This window comes from Piliocolobus tephrosceles, chromosome 1 (genome assembly GCF_002776525.5).
Source record: "Piliocolobus tephrosceles isolate RC106 chromosome 1, ASM277652v3, whole genome shotgun sequence".
NCBI lineage: Eukaryota > Metazoa > Chordata > Mammalia > Primates > Cercopithecidae > Piliocolobus > Piliocolobus tephrosceles.
Window position 1 is genome coordinate 97864313 of NC_045434.1, and position 14293 is coordinate 97878605.

The 14293-nt window shown below is 43.2% G+C and overlaps 1 protein-coding gene across 2 annotated transcripts in view; it reads right to left on the bottom strand.

The window, feature by feature from the left end:
• COPA (COPI coat complex subunit alpha) overlaps nucleotides 1-14293 on the bottom strand; it is a 56422-nt gene that overhangs the window by 23071 nt on the left and 19058 nt on the right. For both annotated transcript variants that reach the window (XM_023214241.1, XM_023214240.1), the window contains exons 8-10: nucleotides 12975-13074; nucleotides 1760-1895; nucleotides 862-944 (exon numbers count right to left, since the gene is read on the bottom strand). In XM_023214241.1, coding sequence (XP_023070009.1) covers nucleotides 862-944; nucleotides 1760-1895; nucleotides 12975-13074 — 319 coding nt within the window. The remainder of the gene's footprint in view (nucleotides 1-861; nucleotides 945-1759; nucleotides 1896-12974; nucleotides 13075-14293) is intronic.

The following is a 14293-nucleotide window of genomic DNA, read 5'->3' on the forward strand; positions in this document are numbered from 1 at the left end:
CTTTTCTAATACTATTCACACTGCCCTTTTCTGTGTTCCCCTAATGCTTTGTACAAACCTCCATTACAGTACTTATCATCCTGCACTGTAATCATTTAGGTCTATCATCCACATTATAACATGAATTCCCTGAAGGCAGAAATTATAATTTCTGTCCTTCCTCAGTCTCTAGCATATAAAAAGAGTATAAAAAGTATTTTCTGAAAAAATGAATGTTAGTTTAAAAACTCTTTATGATTCTGTTTTTTAAAATGTTTTGCTCTTTCCCTACTAGCATCATCGTCCCTTAGAGAACCCTTCCACTTTTGTTCTCCTACTGTTTGCTCTCCAAATATAAACCAGATCATGTCACTTTCCTGCCCAAAACTTTCCAATGGCTTTCCATTTATTCAGAATAAAATATTAAGTTCTAACCATAGCATAGAAGGCAATACATGATCTGGCCTGACCTCACCTATTACTTAGTCCCTTACTCACTGTGCTCCAACTGGCTGGCCTCTTTGGTGTTCCTTAGCATGTGATGGTGACACGCTAAGCACCTCTCACAACACAGTCTCTGCATTTGCTGTTCCCATTGCCCCATACCCTTTCACTTTTCTGAACACCCAATATAAAGCAGTAGTCCCCATACTCATCCATCTCTATCTCCCTTAACTTTAATTTTTCTTCAAAGCATTTTTCACCACACATCATTTTATGTACATATAAAGTGGAGGAAAAAAAGGAGAAAAGCTTCAACTAAGTGGCTCTGAAAGTCCTCCTTCTTCTTGTCATCCTACTATACATTTATTAGAGACAAAGCTAATAATCACTTTCAAGTCTTATATAAAGCAAAGAAAAAAGAGAGAAAATGGCCCTTACCTGCTGCAAAGAGGTTAAGGTTAGGGTGAGCAGCTAAGACCCAGAAACGATCATGGTCTCTGCGGAAAGTCTGAACCCCAGTCCTAGAAAAGGTACACAAAAAGAAAAATATTAATTTCCTAGGAATCTTCAGCCCATCCTACACAAGAATATTAAATGGTAAGCCAGCAAGCTGATTAAAATGTAAATCAGGGAGAGTAAACTGCATATCCTAAGTAACAGTAGTTGTGATAAGTTCTACCAAAGAACAAAAAGAGGAGACTTCAAAACTGACCACATTATTATGATATACAGATTTCCCCTTTTCAGCATAATTTTATAGATTTCATTCCACATTTCTTACTCCTCTAGCTACAGAACCAGAGAAAGGGGGAAGAAGAAAAAATGTTTAAATTTAGAGGCAAAAAATAATAAATGTGGAGATTTCTATTTGATGGAAAATTTGTAAATGCTGACTGATCTCTAGGTCTCTTCAAATTTTCATAATATATGATTTGATTTGTCTACATGCTGAACATAAAGAAGTATTCCAGGCCGGGCGCGGTGGCTCAAGCCTGTAATCCCAGCACTTTGGGAGGCCGAGACGGGCGGATCACGAGGTCAGGAGATCGAGACCATCCTGGCTAACATGGTGAAACCCCGTCTCTACTAAAAAATACAAAAAACTAGCCGGGCAAGGTGACGGGCGCCTGTACTCCCAGCTACTCGGGAGGCTGAGGCAGGAGAATGGTGTGAACCCAGGAGGCAGAGCTTGCAGTGAGCTGAGATCCGGCCACTGCACTCCAGCCCCGGCGACAGAGTTAGACTCCGCCTCAAAAAAAAAAAAAAAAAAAAGTACTCCAATCTAGTTTTAAAAGAGAGTAAGAGGAAGTTCACACAACACTGATGACTACCTTACCGCTTAGACATATCCCAGACTCGAATACTCTTGTCCTCAGAATTGCTGAGGATCAACTCTTGGCGAGGGTGGAAGACGGCACAAGATACATTGTTGTAATGGCCCCGGCAGGTATCAACCTCCCACGCCTTTGATTCTGAAGGACAAAAAGAATTAGGTCATCACAATTCCCTACTACTATAACTTTAGGATTTGGAGATATGACATCCTTTTAATCAAGAACTAAGTACTATTATAGAATGCTAAATTTCCAACTTCTTTCTAATATGGCAATCTCCTTCATTTAAGTCTCTTAATCTTTACATGTCTTGGTTCTTTCATTCTGACCCTCTTATTGACTATAACACATCTTCCCTTGGCCGTACATGGTGGCTCACACCTGTAATCCCAGAACTTTGGGAAGCTAAAATAGGGGGATCACTTGAGCCTAGGAGTTCGAGATTCGCCTGGGCAACATGGCAAAACTCCACCTCTACAAAAAATACAAAAAGTAGCTGGGTGTTGCGGCACACGTTTGTAGTCCAGCTACTCAGGAGGCTGAGGGAGAGGATCACCCGAGCCCAGGAGGTCAAGACTGTAGTAAGCCATGAATGCACCACTGAACTCCAGGGCAAGAGAACAAGACCCTGTCTCAAAAAAACAAACACCTCTTTTTAATCATTTGCCATCCCTTTCCTGTTTTATCTGTCCTGATAACAATTTGTCCTAGTTGCCCTTTTAATTTTTGTTATTTTTTATTTTTTTTCAGGGACCTGACACTTTAGAACAAATATGAGCTCCTTAAGACAGGGGCCTTATCTGTTTTAGCCACCACTGTATCTCCAGAGCCTTAAACAAAGTCTAGTACAAAGGAGGTACTCAATAAATATTTGTCAAATGAATGGATGAATTCTATGTTCATACTCCTCAAAACAAGGGTACCATCACAGGAAAAAAGGGAAAGAAGGAATACTTTCAGTTGCAAAACAGTGGTATAGAAACAAGTTGGCTTCACTCCCCTCCACAGAAAACCCAAAACAAATATACAGGGCTGAGATTTTCATCAGCAACAACCCAGACCTCAAATATGACAATGAGACAGTTCCCGGAGCCACAGAAAGATGAAAAAACCCTGAGCAGATGGTAAGAGAATCTGATTTCCACATCTGTAATGCCCCTTCCCCCAACTCATGGTTTCTACACTGCAAAAAGTAAGACTGAGGTGGTCAACTATCTTCCCCATCTTCCCGGGTGCCCCGGCAGGACATCTAACCTTGACTTAACCCATGGGAGGCATCACGACTGCCTGAGAGAGGAAATATCCCTGAGGACAGGCAGAGAGAAAGTGGGGAGGCAGGACTATCATACCCAGCCCCAGAAACTTGCTCTGTTACTTGGCCAAAGGAGATGCCAAGTAGCACTGCGTTGCAGGAAGTATGTTCCACAGGTCCCCTCATACAAGAACCTCTAGCCAGCCTTGACACACAGCTGGGATAATCCCTTTGGGACCTCCCCATTCAGGACAGACAATGCTCGGGTCATTTACTAAAGCCAAGGTGAACCTGGGCTTAAGGTGTCACCTAAAGCCGAAAAGGAGGAAGTGACCAAGCAGTAAAGATTTGCTAAGTAAACATATCCAATAAAAACCAAAGCAAGCCAAACAGAGAAAACTGGAATAAGTAACTAATCTTTCAACACAAAGACATAGGTGTATACCCAAAAGTAACAATAGCAAACACGGAACCATAACCTCCCCACAAGGACAAAGCAAAAATACAATGATTGACCCTAAAATGACAGACATTTCTGATCTCTGACAAAGAATTCAAACCAGTAGTTTAAAGGACACCCTGTTATCTCCAAGAGATGGCTGAAAAACAATTCAGAAATTTACCAGAGAAGTTTAACAAAGAGATTGAAACAATGAAAATAAATCAAACAGAAATCTTGAAACAGAAACACATTTGCTGAAATGAAGAGCTCATTAGAGACTCTGAATAGCAGACGGGACCAAGTGGAGGAAAAAAATCAGAGAGCTCGAAGACCGGCTATTTGAAAAATACATAGGCGAGACGTAGTGGCTTACACTTGTAATCCCAGCACTTTGGGAGGCTGAGGTGGGTGGATCACAAGGTCAGGAGTTCGAGACCAGCCTGGCCAACATGGAAACCCTGGTTCTACTAAAAATACCAAAATTGGCTAGGCATGGTGGTGGATGCCTGTAATACCAGCTACTTGAGAGGTTGAGGCACGAGAATCGCTTGAGCCTGGGAGGTAGAGGTTGCAGTGAGCTGAGACTGCACCATTGCACTCCAGCCTGGGCGACAGAGCAAGACTGTCTCAAAAAAGAAAGAAAGAAAAAAAAAAAAGAAGTCGGTGGAGGAAAAAAAAAGAAGAAGAATGAAAAGGAACAAAGACCACCTACAAGACTACAAGAAACAGAAAATTGCCTTAAAAGACCAAATTTAAGAATGATTGGCCGGCGTGGTGGCTCATGCCTGTAATCACAGCACTTTGGAAGGCTGAGGTGGGCGGATCACCTGAGGTCAGGAGTTTGCAACCAGCCTGACCAACATGGAGAAACTCCATCTCTGCTAAAAATACAAAATTAGCTGGGTATGGTGGCACATGCCTATAATCCCAGCTACTCAGGAGGCTTAGGCAGAAGAATCACTTGAACCCAGGAGGCGGAAGTTGTGGTGAGCCGAGATCGCACCATTGCACTCCAGTCTGGCCAACAAGAGAGAAACTCTGTTTCAAAAAAAATAAAAGAATGATTGGTTTTCAAGAGGGAGCTAAGCAAGAGCAAGGGTAGAAAGCTTATTCAAAAAAAAAAAAAATCACAGAAAATTTTCCAAAACTTGAGAAGAAAGAAATATCCAGGTACAGGAAGGCCTGAGAACACCAAACAGGTCCAACCTAAATAAGACTACCCTAAGGCATATAAAAGTCAAACTCTCAAAAGTCAAGGACAAAGAAAGGATCCTAAAATAAGCAAGAGAAAAGAAGCAAAGAACACATAAAGGAGCTCCGATTGTCTGGCAATAGATGTTCCAATGCAAACCATACAGGCCGAGAGAGGAATGACATTTTCAGTGTTCAAAGAAAAAAACCCGACATCTAAGAATACTGTACCCAGCAAGATTATTTTATTTTCCAAATATGAAAGATAGTCTTTCCCAGACAAACAAAAGGTGAGAGAATTTACCACCACCAGACTCATCTTACAGTAAGTATTAAAAGTAGTTCTTCGATCTGAAAGAAAAAAACACTAATGTGCAAAAAGAAAACTGTTTGGACGAACGGAGGCAAGATGGTGCACTTCCGGGTTCTTCATCCCCATCCCCAACTCTTCCCGCGCGCATGAAAATGCAGCCGGCCACCCGGGAAGGTGCAGACCAACTGGGCATGTGCCAGGTGACGTCAATCCGAAGAGACCAAGATTTACCTGGTCGCACCTGCGGAACGCCCCTGACACACCCGTGCCCCGCCTATTGCCCTCCCACTCCTAGAAAAGCCGCTCTTGGCCATTGAGCCACGCGGCCTTCTCACAGTCCCGCTGCTGTCGGGATGTCGGGACTGTGGGAAGTCCGTCTGAGAGCCCCACCGGGGGACTCTGCCGGCCTCTTTTGCCGGAGGCCGACAGACTTCTCCCCAACACCTTAGGTTACCAAAAATAAACTTGCAGTTTTGCTGTTACCCTTGCCTACTCGCTGGTTCTTTTGCGCCCGAGCGGCTGGTCTTAGAAAAACAAATCAGTTGGTGCCGGCAGGAGACCCCTCCTCAGGCCTCTAGGGGTTGAGGAACCTCCTCCTGCTCCCACACCGCAGACGGACCAGGACCTGAGACCCGCTTCCCTCACTCTCATGGCCTCTCTGGGGTAAGTGCCCTTGTCTCCTCTTTACCTCCCTCGGCCAGAAATCCTGCGTGGGTCCGAGGTCCATTTTGAGCTACCAAGTGGCTCGGGAGACCCCTTCAGGACGGAGACGTCTGCCTGAAGGTAATCTCCACTTTGGCTCCATGAGCCTCCAGTCTGTCTCTGCTGGTTCCAAAGGACGCTTTGAAGCCAGGCAGAGATCCACTTCCATTTCCATTGTGTCCATTGTGTAAGTAAAGAGGAAACAAATGGGAAACCCCCCCAGTCCAAATTTCCAAAGAGCACCCCCTTAGGGTGCCTCCTAGCCAATTTAAAAACCTAACAGCTTGAACAAGAACTTAGGAGGAAGCGGTTAATTTTCCTTTCCACTGTGGCATGATCGACCTCAGCACTTTCTGCCAGCGGCTAAGCAAGTGGTCCGAAATTTACATACAAGGCTTTTTGGCCTTGAGCTCTCGTCCCTATACTCCTCCTTCTCTCCACCCCCTCCCTTCCTGCCCAGACTCCTCCTCCTCTCCCCATCCAGACTCCTCCTCCCTCCTCCTTATCTACTAGTAATCCACTCGGTCCCATGCCTCCTTTGGGGCCCCCAACTGGCTGTCTTGAGTCCCCTATCTCTGCCCACACCCTCCTACAGTGTTAGCACCTTTGCGAGAGGTAGCTGGGGCGGAGGGGGTAGTCAGAGTACATGTCCCTTTTTCATTGGCCGATCTTTCCAAAATTGAGAAGCGTTTAGGTGATTTCTCAGCTAATCCTACCATATACATAAAGGAATTTAGATACCTTTGTCAGGCCTATGACTTAACTTGGCATGACCTCCAGGTTATCCTAGCCTCTACCCTAAACTGACTGAGGTTCTAACCCAGTATACCCGGTTAGATCCGGCCTCCCCCACAGGGGCCACCATTTTGGTGTCTTATTTCTCAATCAGCTCCTGACATTCGTAAAAACTTCAAAAGGTAGAGGATGGTCCTCAGACACCAATACAAGACCTAGTTAAATTAGCCTTAAGGTCTATAGCTCCAGAGAGGAGACGGCAGGCTTGCCATGAACAGAAGTTACAGCTCCTAGCAGCGGCTTTACAGCCCAGTCGTAACCCCAGGCCAGAGAGCACATACTCCGCAGACTCCAAGGCTACAAAAGGAGCCTGCCTGCTATAAGTGCGGCAAGGCAGGACACTATGCCAACAGGTGTCCGCAAGGTCCCCGAGCCCCAACGCAGCCTTGCTATAAGTGCAAGGCATCAGGACATTGGGCCAGTGAATGTCCTAACCCTCGTCCACCAGCAACCCCCTGCCCTGCTTGCCAGCAGGGAGGAAACTGTAAGTCTGATTGTCCCACCCTGAGAACAGGTGCCGTGCCTCCACATGACCCCCTTTCCCAGGATCCTGGGAGCTCCTTCCAGCTCCTACATCTGGACGATGACAACTGAAGGTGCCGAGACTCGGGGACCCCCATCACCCTCGCCAAGCCGCGGGTAACTCTCCTGGTAGCGGGTAAGACAATTTTTTAATCAACAGCGAGGCTACCTATTCTGTTTTGCCGTCCTTCTCTGGACCTAGCCTTCCATCCAATATCTCTGTAGTAGGAGTAAGTGGAAAGCCATCCACTCCACGAAAAACTCCAATCCTTAATTGCTGCCTGGCCAACAAGTACTTTGCGCACTCATTCCTCATTCCCAACTAAAAAGGGCCCCTACCGAAAGCAATCAGTGGAAATCAGTTCAACTTTCCCCCACTCGCCTCAAACTTACTAAATTTTCTTAACTATCTCATACTCCCCAACCTTGCCAGGACTATCCTTCTGGGTTTTGCTCATAATCCAACAAATGCTTCCATTCCTCATTCCTATACTAATACTGTGCCTTATTTTATTTTTCATCCATGCGTCCAAATACCAACCATGGGCCCCGACCTTAACGACGCCCCTTAACAGCAGGAAGTAGCCAGACAGACCACGGCGCCCCTTTATCACTATTATCAATAAAAGGTTGGACTGTTTGGACGAACGGAGGCAAGATGGTGTACTTCCGGGTTCTTCATCCCCACCCCCAACTCTTCCCGCGCGCGCGAAAATGCAGCCGGCCACCCGGGAAGGTGCAGACCAACTGGGCATGTGCCAGGTGACGTCAATCCGAAGAGACCAAGATTTACCTGGTCGCACCTGCGGAACGCCCCTGACACACCCGTGCCCCACCTATTGCCCTCCCACTCCTAGAAAAGCCGCTCTTGGCCAGTGAGCCACGCGGCCCTCTCACAGTCCCACTGCTGTCGGGATGTCGGGACTGTGGGAAGTCCGTCCGAGAGCCCCATGGGGGACTCTGCCGGCCTCCTTCGCCGGAGGCCGACAGACTTCTCCCCCACACCTTAGGTTACCAAAATAAATGTGCAGTTTTGCTGTTACCCTTGCCTACTCGCTGGTTCTTTTGTGCTCTCTCGGCTGGTCTTAGAAAAAACAAATCAAAAACTTTTCAAGATATAAAACTCAAGATGTAAAATTAAGTTCACAGACAAACCCAGAATACTACATTACTATAATGGTGGTGTGCAATCCACTTATAACTTTACTATGAAGCCCAAAAGACAAATCTATCAAAAGCAATAATAGCTATAGCAACATGTTAAGAGATAGTCAAAAACGCAGGAGCAGAAATGGAGTTAAATGTATAATTCCTGAGTGTGTTTTTGCCTTTGTTTTTGTTCTTGTTTGTGATATAAAATAAGCTGTCATCTCTTTAAAATACCTTATTCTATCTATAAGTTTTTTTGTGAATCTCATAGTAATTACAGCACAAAAACCTATAATATACTCACTAAAAATAAAAAGCATCAAATTAAGACATATTACCACAGAAAATCACTTAACCACAAAAGACAGTAAGAAAAGGAAGAGAGAAGCCTCAAAAAAAAAAAAAAAAAAAAAAAAAAAAAAAAAAAAAAAAAAAAAAAACAGAAAATAAGCAAAAAACAGCAGTAATAAGTCCGTACTTATCAATAACATCACTGAATGTAAATGCTCTCAATTCTTCAATTAAAAGGCATAGAGTGGCTAAACGGATAGAGAGAAGACCTAACTATATGCTGCCCTCAAGAAACCCATTTCACCCATACAGATACACATAGACTGAAAATGAAGTGGTGGAAGACATTCCATGAAACTGGAAACCAAAAAAGAGCAGGCATAGCTATACTTGTATCAGATAAAACAGACTACCAAACCTAAGACTCTAAAAAGAGACAAGGTCACTATATAATGATAAAGGGGTCAACTCGGCAAGAGGAAATAACAATTATAAATATCTGTGCACCTAACACCAAAGCTCCCAAGTATATAAAGCAAACACTAATAGATCCAAAAGGAAAGATAGACTACAATATAATAATAGTAGGAGAACTAATACTCCACTCTCAAAAACAGACAGATCATTTAGACAGTAAATCAACAAAGAAACAGTGGAGTTAAACTACACACTAGATCTAATAGCCCTAACTGAAATTTACAGAACATTTCACCCAATGGCTACAGAATATCCTTTTCATCAGCACATGGAACATTCTCCAGAGTAAATACTTTAGGCCACAAAACAAGTTTGAAAAAATTGTAAAAAACAAATCATATTAAGTATCTTTTTTGAACACAATGGAACTAGAAATAAATAACAAGGGGAACCTCAGAAAATACAAACACATATAAGTTAAACAACATGTTCCTGAAATGGATCAATGAAAAATTTAAGAAGGAAATTTAAAAATTGCTTGAGATGAATGAAAATGGCAATACAATGTATCAAAATTTATGGGAAACAACAAAAGCAGTACTAAGAATGAAGTTTATAACATAAACACCTATGTCAAAAAAAAAAAAAAGGAAAGACTCCAAATGAACAATCTAATGATGAATCTCAAGAACCTAGAAAATAAAAAAAAAAAAAAGGCCGGGCGCAGTGGCTCACGCCTGTAATCCCAGCACTTAGGGAGGCCGAGACAGGCGGATCACGAGGTCAGGAGATCAAGACCATCCTGGCTAACACGGTGAAACCCCGTCTCTACTAAAATACAAAAAAAATTAGCCGGGCGTGGTGGCCGGCACCTGTAGTCCCAGTTACTCGGGAGGCTGAGGCAGGAGAATGGCTGAACCTGGGAGGCGGAGCTTGCAGTAAGCTGAGATCCGACCACTGCATTACAGCCTGGGTGACATAGCCAGACTCCATCTCAAAACACACACACACACACACACACACACACACACACACACTCAAATTAGTCGGGTGTGGTGGTGTGCGCCTGTAGTCCTAGCTACTCAAGAGGCTGAAGTATGAAAATCACTTGAGGCCGGGTGCGGTGGCTCAAGCCTGTAATCCCAGCACTTTGGGAGGCCGAGACAGGCGGATCACGAGGTCAGGAGATCGAGACCATCCTGGCTAACACGGTGAAACCCCGTCTCTACTAAAAAAAAATACAAAAAACTAGCCGGGCGAGGTGGCGGGCGCCCGTAGTCCCAGCTACTCCGGAGGCTGAGGCAGGAGAATGGCATGAACCCGGGAGGCGGAGCTTGCAGTGAGCTGAGATCCGGCCACCGCACTCCAGCCCAGGCAACAGAGTGAGACTCCGTCTCAAAAAAAAAAAAAAGAAAAGAAAAGAAAATCACTTGAGCTGGGCGCGGTGGCTCAAGCCTGTAATCCCAGCACTTTGGGAGGCCGAGATGGGCGGATCACGAGGTCAGGAGATCGAGACCATCCTGGCTAACATGGTGCTACTCGGGAGGCTGAGGCAGGAAATGACGGGAACCCGGGAGGCGGAGCTTGCAGTAAGCTGAGATCGTGCCACTGCACTCCAGCCTGGGTGACAGAGAGAGACTCCGTCTCAAAACAAAACAAAACAAAACAGAAAGAAAATCACTTGAATCGGGGAGGGGGAGGTTTCAGGAAGCCAAGATCGAGCCACTGTACTCCAGCCTGGGCAACAGAGCGAGATCCCGTCTCAAAAAATCAGTGGCATTTATATATGCCAACAGTGAACAATCTGAAAAAATATCAAGAAATCCCATTTATAGTAACTACAAAAAATATAAAATGCCCAGGAATCACTCTAACCAAAGAAGTAAAAGGGCCATACAAGGAAAACTATAAAACTCCGAGGAAAGAAGTTGAAGAGGACCCCCGAAAATGGAAAGATATTCCATGCCTGTGGGTTCAAAGAATTAATATTGTAAAAATGACAGGGTAAATTACTACCTAAAGTAATTTACAGATTTATTGTAATCCCCATCAAAATATCAAAGACATTCTTCACAGAAACAGGAAAAAAAATCCTAAAATTTATATGGCAGCACAAAAGACCCCAAATAGCCAAAGCAATTCTGAGCAAAAAGAACAAAGCTGGAGGCATCACACTACCTGACTTCAAAATTTACTACAAAGCTAGAGTAACCAAAACAGTGTGGTACTGGCACAGAAACAGACACACAGACCAATGGAACAGAATAGAGGACCCAGATATAAATTCACAAATCTATAGCCAACTCATGTTTAACAAAGGTGCCAAGAACATAAAATAAAATGTTGGGAAAACGGGGTAACTATATGCAGAAGAATGAAACTCCTATCTCTCACCACACACAAAAATCAAATCAAAAAGGATTAAAGACTTAAATATAAGACCAGAAACCATGAAACTACTAGAAGAAAACATTGGGGAAATGTCCAGGATATTGGTCTGGGCAAAATGCTCATCACTAATTACCAGAGAAACACAAATCAATGTGTCCTTAACATGAAGGCTGAAATATATACACATATATACAGAAATAAAAGACATGCAAATCAAATCCATAATGAGGTATCATTTCACCACAGGTAAAATGGCTTGCATCAAAAGGACAGGCAATAACAGATGCTGGTGAAGGCATGGAGAAAGGGGAACCCTCCTACACTGTTGGTGGGAATGTAAATTAGTATAGTCACAATGGAGAATAGTATGGAGGTTCCTCAAAAAACTAAAAATAGAACTACCATATTATCCAGCAATTCCACTACTGGGTATATACCCAAATAAAGGAAATCAATATATCAAAGCGGTATTTGCATCCCCATATTTGTTTATTGCAGCACTATTCACAATAGCCAAAATATGGAATCAACTTAAGTGCTCATCAAAGGATGAATAAAGAAAATTACACATACACACACAATGGAATATTATTCAGTCATAAAAAAGAATGAAATCTGTGGGGAAAAGAGAGATCAGCCTGTTACTATGTCTATATAGAAGGAAGTAGACATAAGAGACTCCATTTAGTTCTGTATTTGAAATGCTGTTAATCTGTGACCCTACCCCCAACTTTGTCCTTGCAAGAGACATGTGGTGTGGTAACTCAAGGTTTAATGGATATTGGGCTGTGCAGAATGTGATTTGTTAAACAAGTGCCTAAAGGCTGCTTGTGGTTAAAGGTCATCACCATTCTCTTAAATCTCAAGAAAGAAAAACATTTGTCTCCTGCCCCTCCCTGGGATTGGAACATCTCTGGGTAATACCCATTGTGTGCCTTGTTTACTGAGCAAGGAGAAAACCGCCTTTAGGAATAAGGTGGGGCTTGCTGGAGCAATACTGCTAAAAGGTTTATGGAGATGTTCGCATATGCATCTCAAGGCACAGCATTTTCCTTTAACTTATTCATGTTACAGGGATTTTTGTTCATATGTCTTACTGCTGATTTCCTCCCTACAATGATCCTATTTTCTAGCTACTCCCCTATCTTTTAGATGGTAAAGATAATTATCAATAAATACTAAGGGAACTCAGAGGCCGGTGCCGGCATGGGTCCTCTGTAAGCTGCGCGCCGGTCCCCTGGGCCCCGCTTTTCTTTCTCTATACTTTGTCTCTGTGTATTATTTCCTTTTCTCAAGTCTCTCGTCCCACCTAACGAGAAGCACCCACAGGTGTGGAGGGGCAGGCCACCCCTTCAAAATCTGGTAATTTGCAGCAAAATGATGGATGCAACAGGAGGCCATTGTGTTAAGTGAAGGCAAGAACAGAGATAAATATGGCATATTCTCACTCATATGTGGAAGCTAAAAAGTGGATATTATTAAGATAGAAAGTAGAATGGGAAGGAGGGTGAAGGACGAAATGAAGGGAGGAAAACAGAATAGAAATATATTTATTACCACTTAACTGTACACATACATAAAAATTGTGAAGATGATATATTTTATTCGTAAAATAAATAATGTCTATGCTCCTGGCATTAGCATTAATTAATAGCCTGAGATAGAAAAATAGGTCAGAGTCCAGAAGACCTGCCTACTATACCTTGCTGGCTGGCAGTTTCCTAGTGGTGATAATGTAACCAGTTCACTCACCATTCATGCGCCAGATCTTCACTTGACGATCATCTGCCCCAGATACAATAAGGGGCATAGTGGGGTGGAAGGCCGCCCAGTTTACTCCACGATCATGACCCTGTAGAAAAAGAGTGGTTCTTCTAAAACATCTTTATAGCCATCACTCAAAGCAAATCAATGAATCAAGCTATCCGTTGTAAAAGATATCTGATTTATTCTTCATGTGAACAGATTCAAGAGACTATGCTGATCTAAAATTTTGAGCATCAGAATTATGTCTGTCCTCCAATATTACCCCAAATTCTCATGTGAATTTCCAAATACATATTTCTAACCCCAAACTCAGCCTCATTTGCATTTAGGATATTCTGCTTTGTTTTTTACTTGCCCATTTTTATCTTATTTCTACAAAAAATTATTAGTATCTCCAGACAAATTTTATTTTAATTTTTATTGTTTTTAGATGGAGTCTCGCTCTGTTGCCCAGATTGGAGTGCAGTGGCGTGATCTCGGCTCATTGCAACCTCTGCCTCCCGGGTTCAAGCAATTCTCTGCCTCAGCCTCCCAAGTAGCTGGGATTACAGGCACCTACAACCATGCCCGGCTAATTTTTTGTATTTTTAGTAGAGACAGGGTTTTACCATCTTGGCCAGGCTGGTCCTGAAATACTGGCCTCATGATCCATTTGCCTCGGCCTCCCAAAGTGCTGGGATTACAGGCCCAACCGACAAATTTTATAACTTAATGCAGAAATCTCAGTCTGATCTTGAAGGAGCTCTAAGATTCTTTTAAGAAATCTGCAAGGTGAAAACTATTTTCATAATATTACTAAGATATGGGCTTCTTCATTCTTTTTTTTTTTTTTAAGATGAGGTCTTGCTGTGTCACCCAGGCTGGAGTGCAGTGGTACAATCATACTAATTGCTCCCTGCAGTCTCAAACTCAAGTGATTCTCCTACCTCAGCCTCCCAAGGGACTACAAGTGAGCACCACCATGCCCAGTTTTTTTGTTTTTTTTTTTTTGGTAGAGACAAAATCTTGCTATGTTGCCTAGGCTGGTTTCAAACTCCTGGCCTCAAGTAATCCTCCAGCCTCGGTCTCTCAAAGTGCTGAGATTACAGGTGTCAGCCACTGCACTCAGCCTGTTTATCTTCTTCATTCTTATTATTTCATGAGTATACAATAGAGTTTCCCAGCACGATATGTGATATTATTGCTCTGACAGCTAATAGAATGTGTGCTGATACACTTCGCGTTCTTAAAAGTTGTTTTAATTTAAAATGTGGTAAAAAATTGACACACATACCCCACATAAACAAAAACTCTTTGGGGTCCTC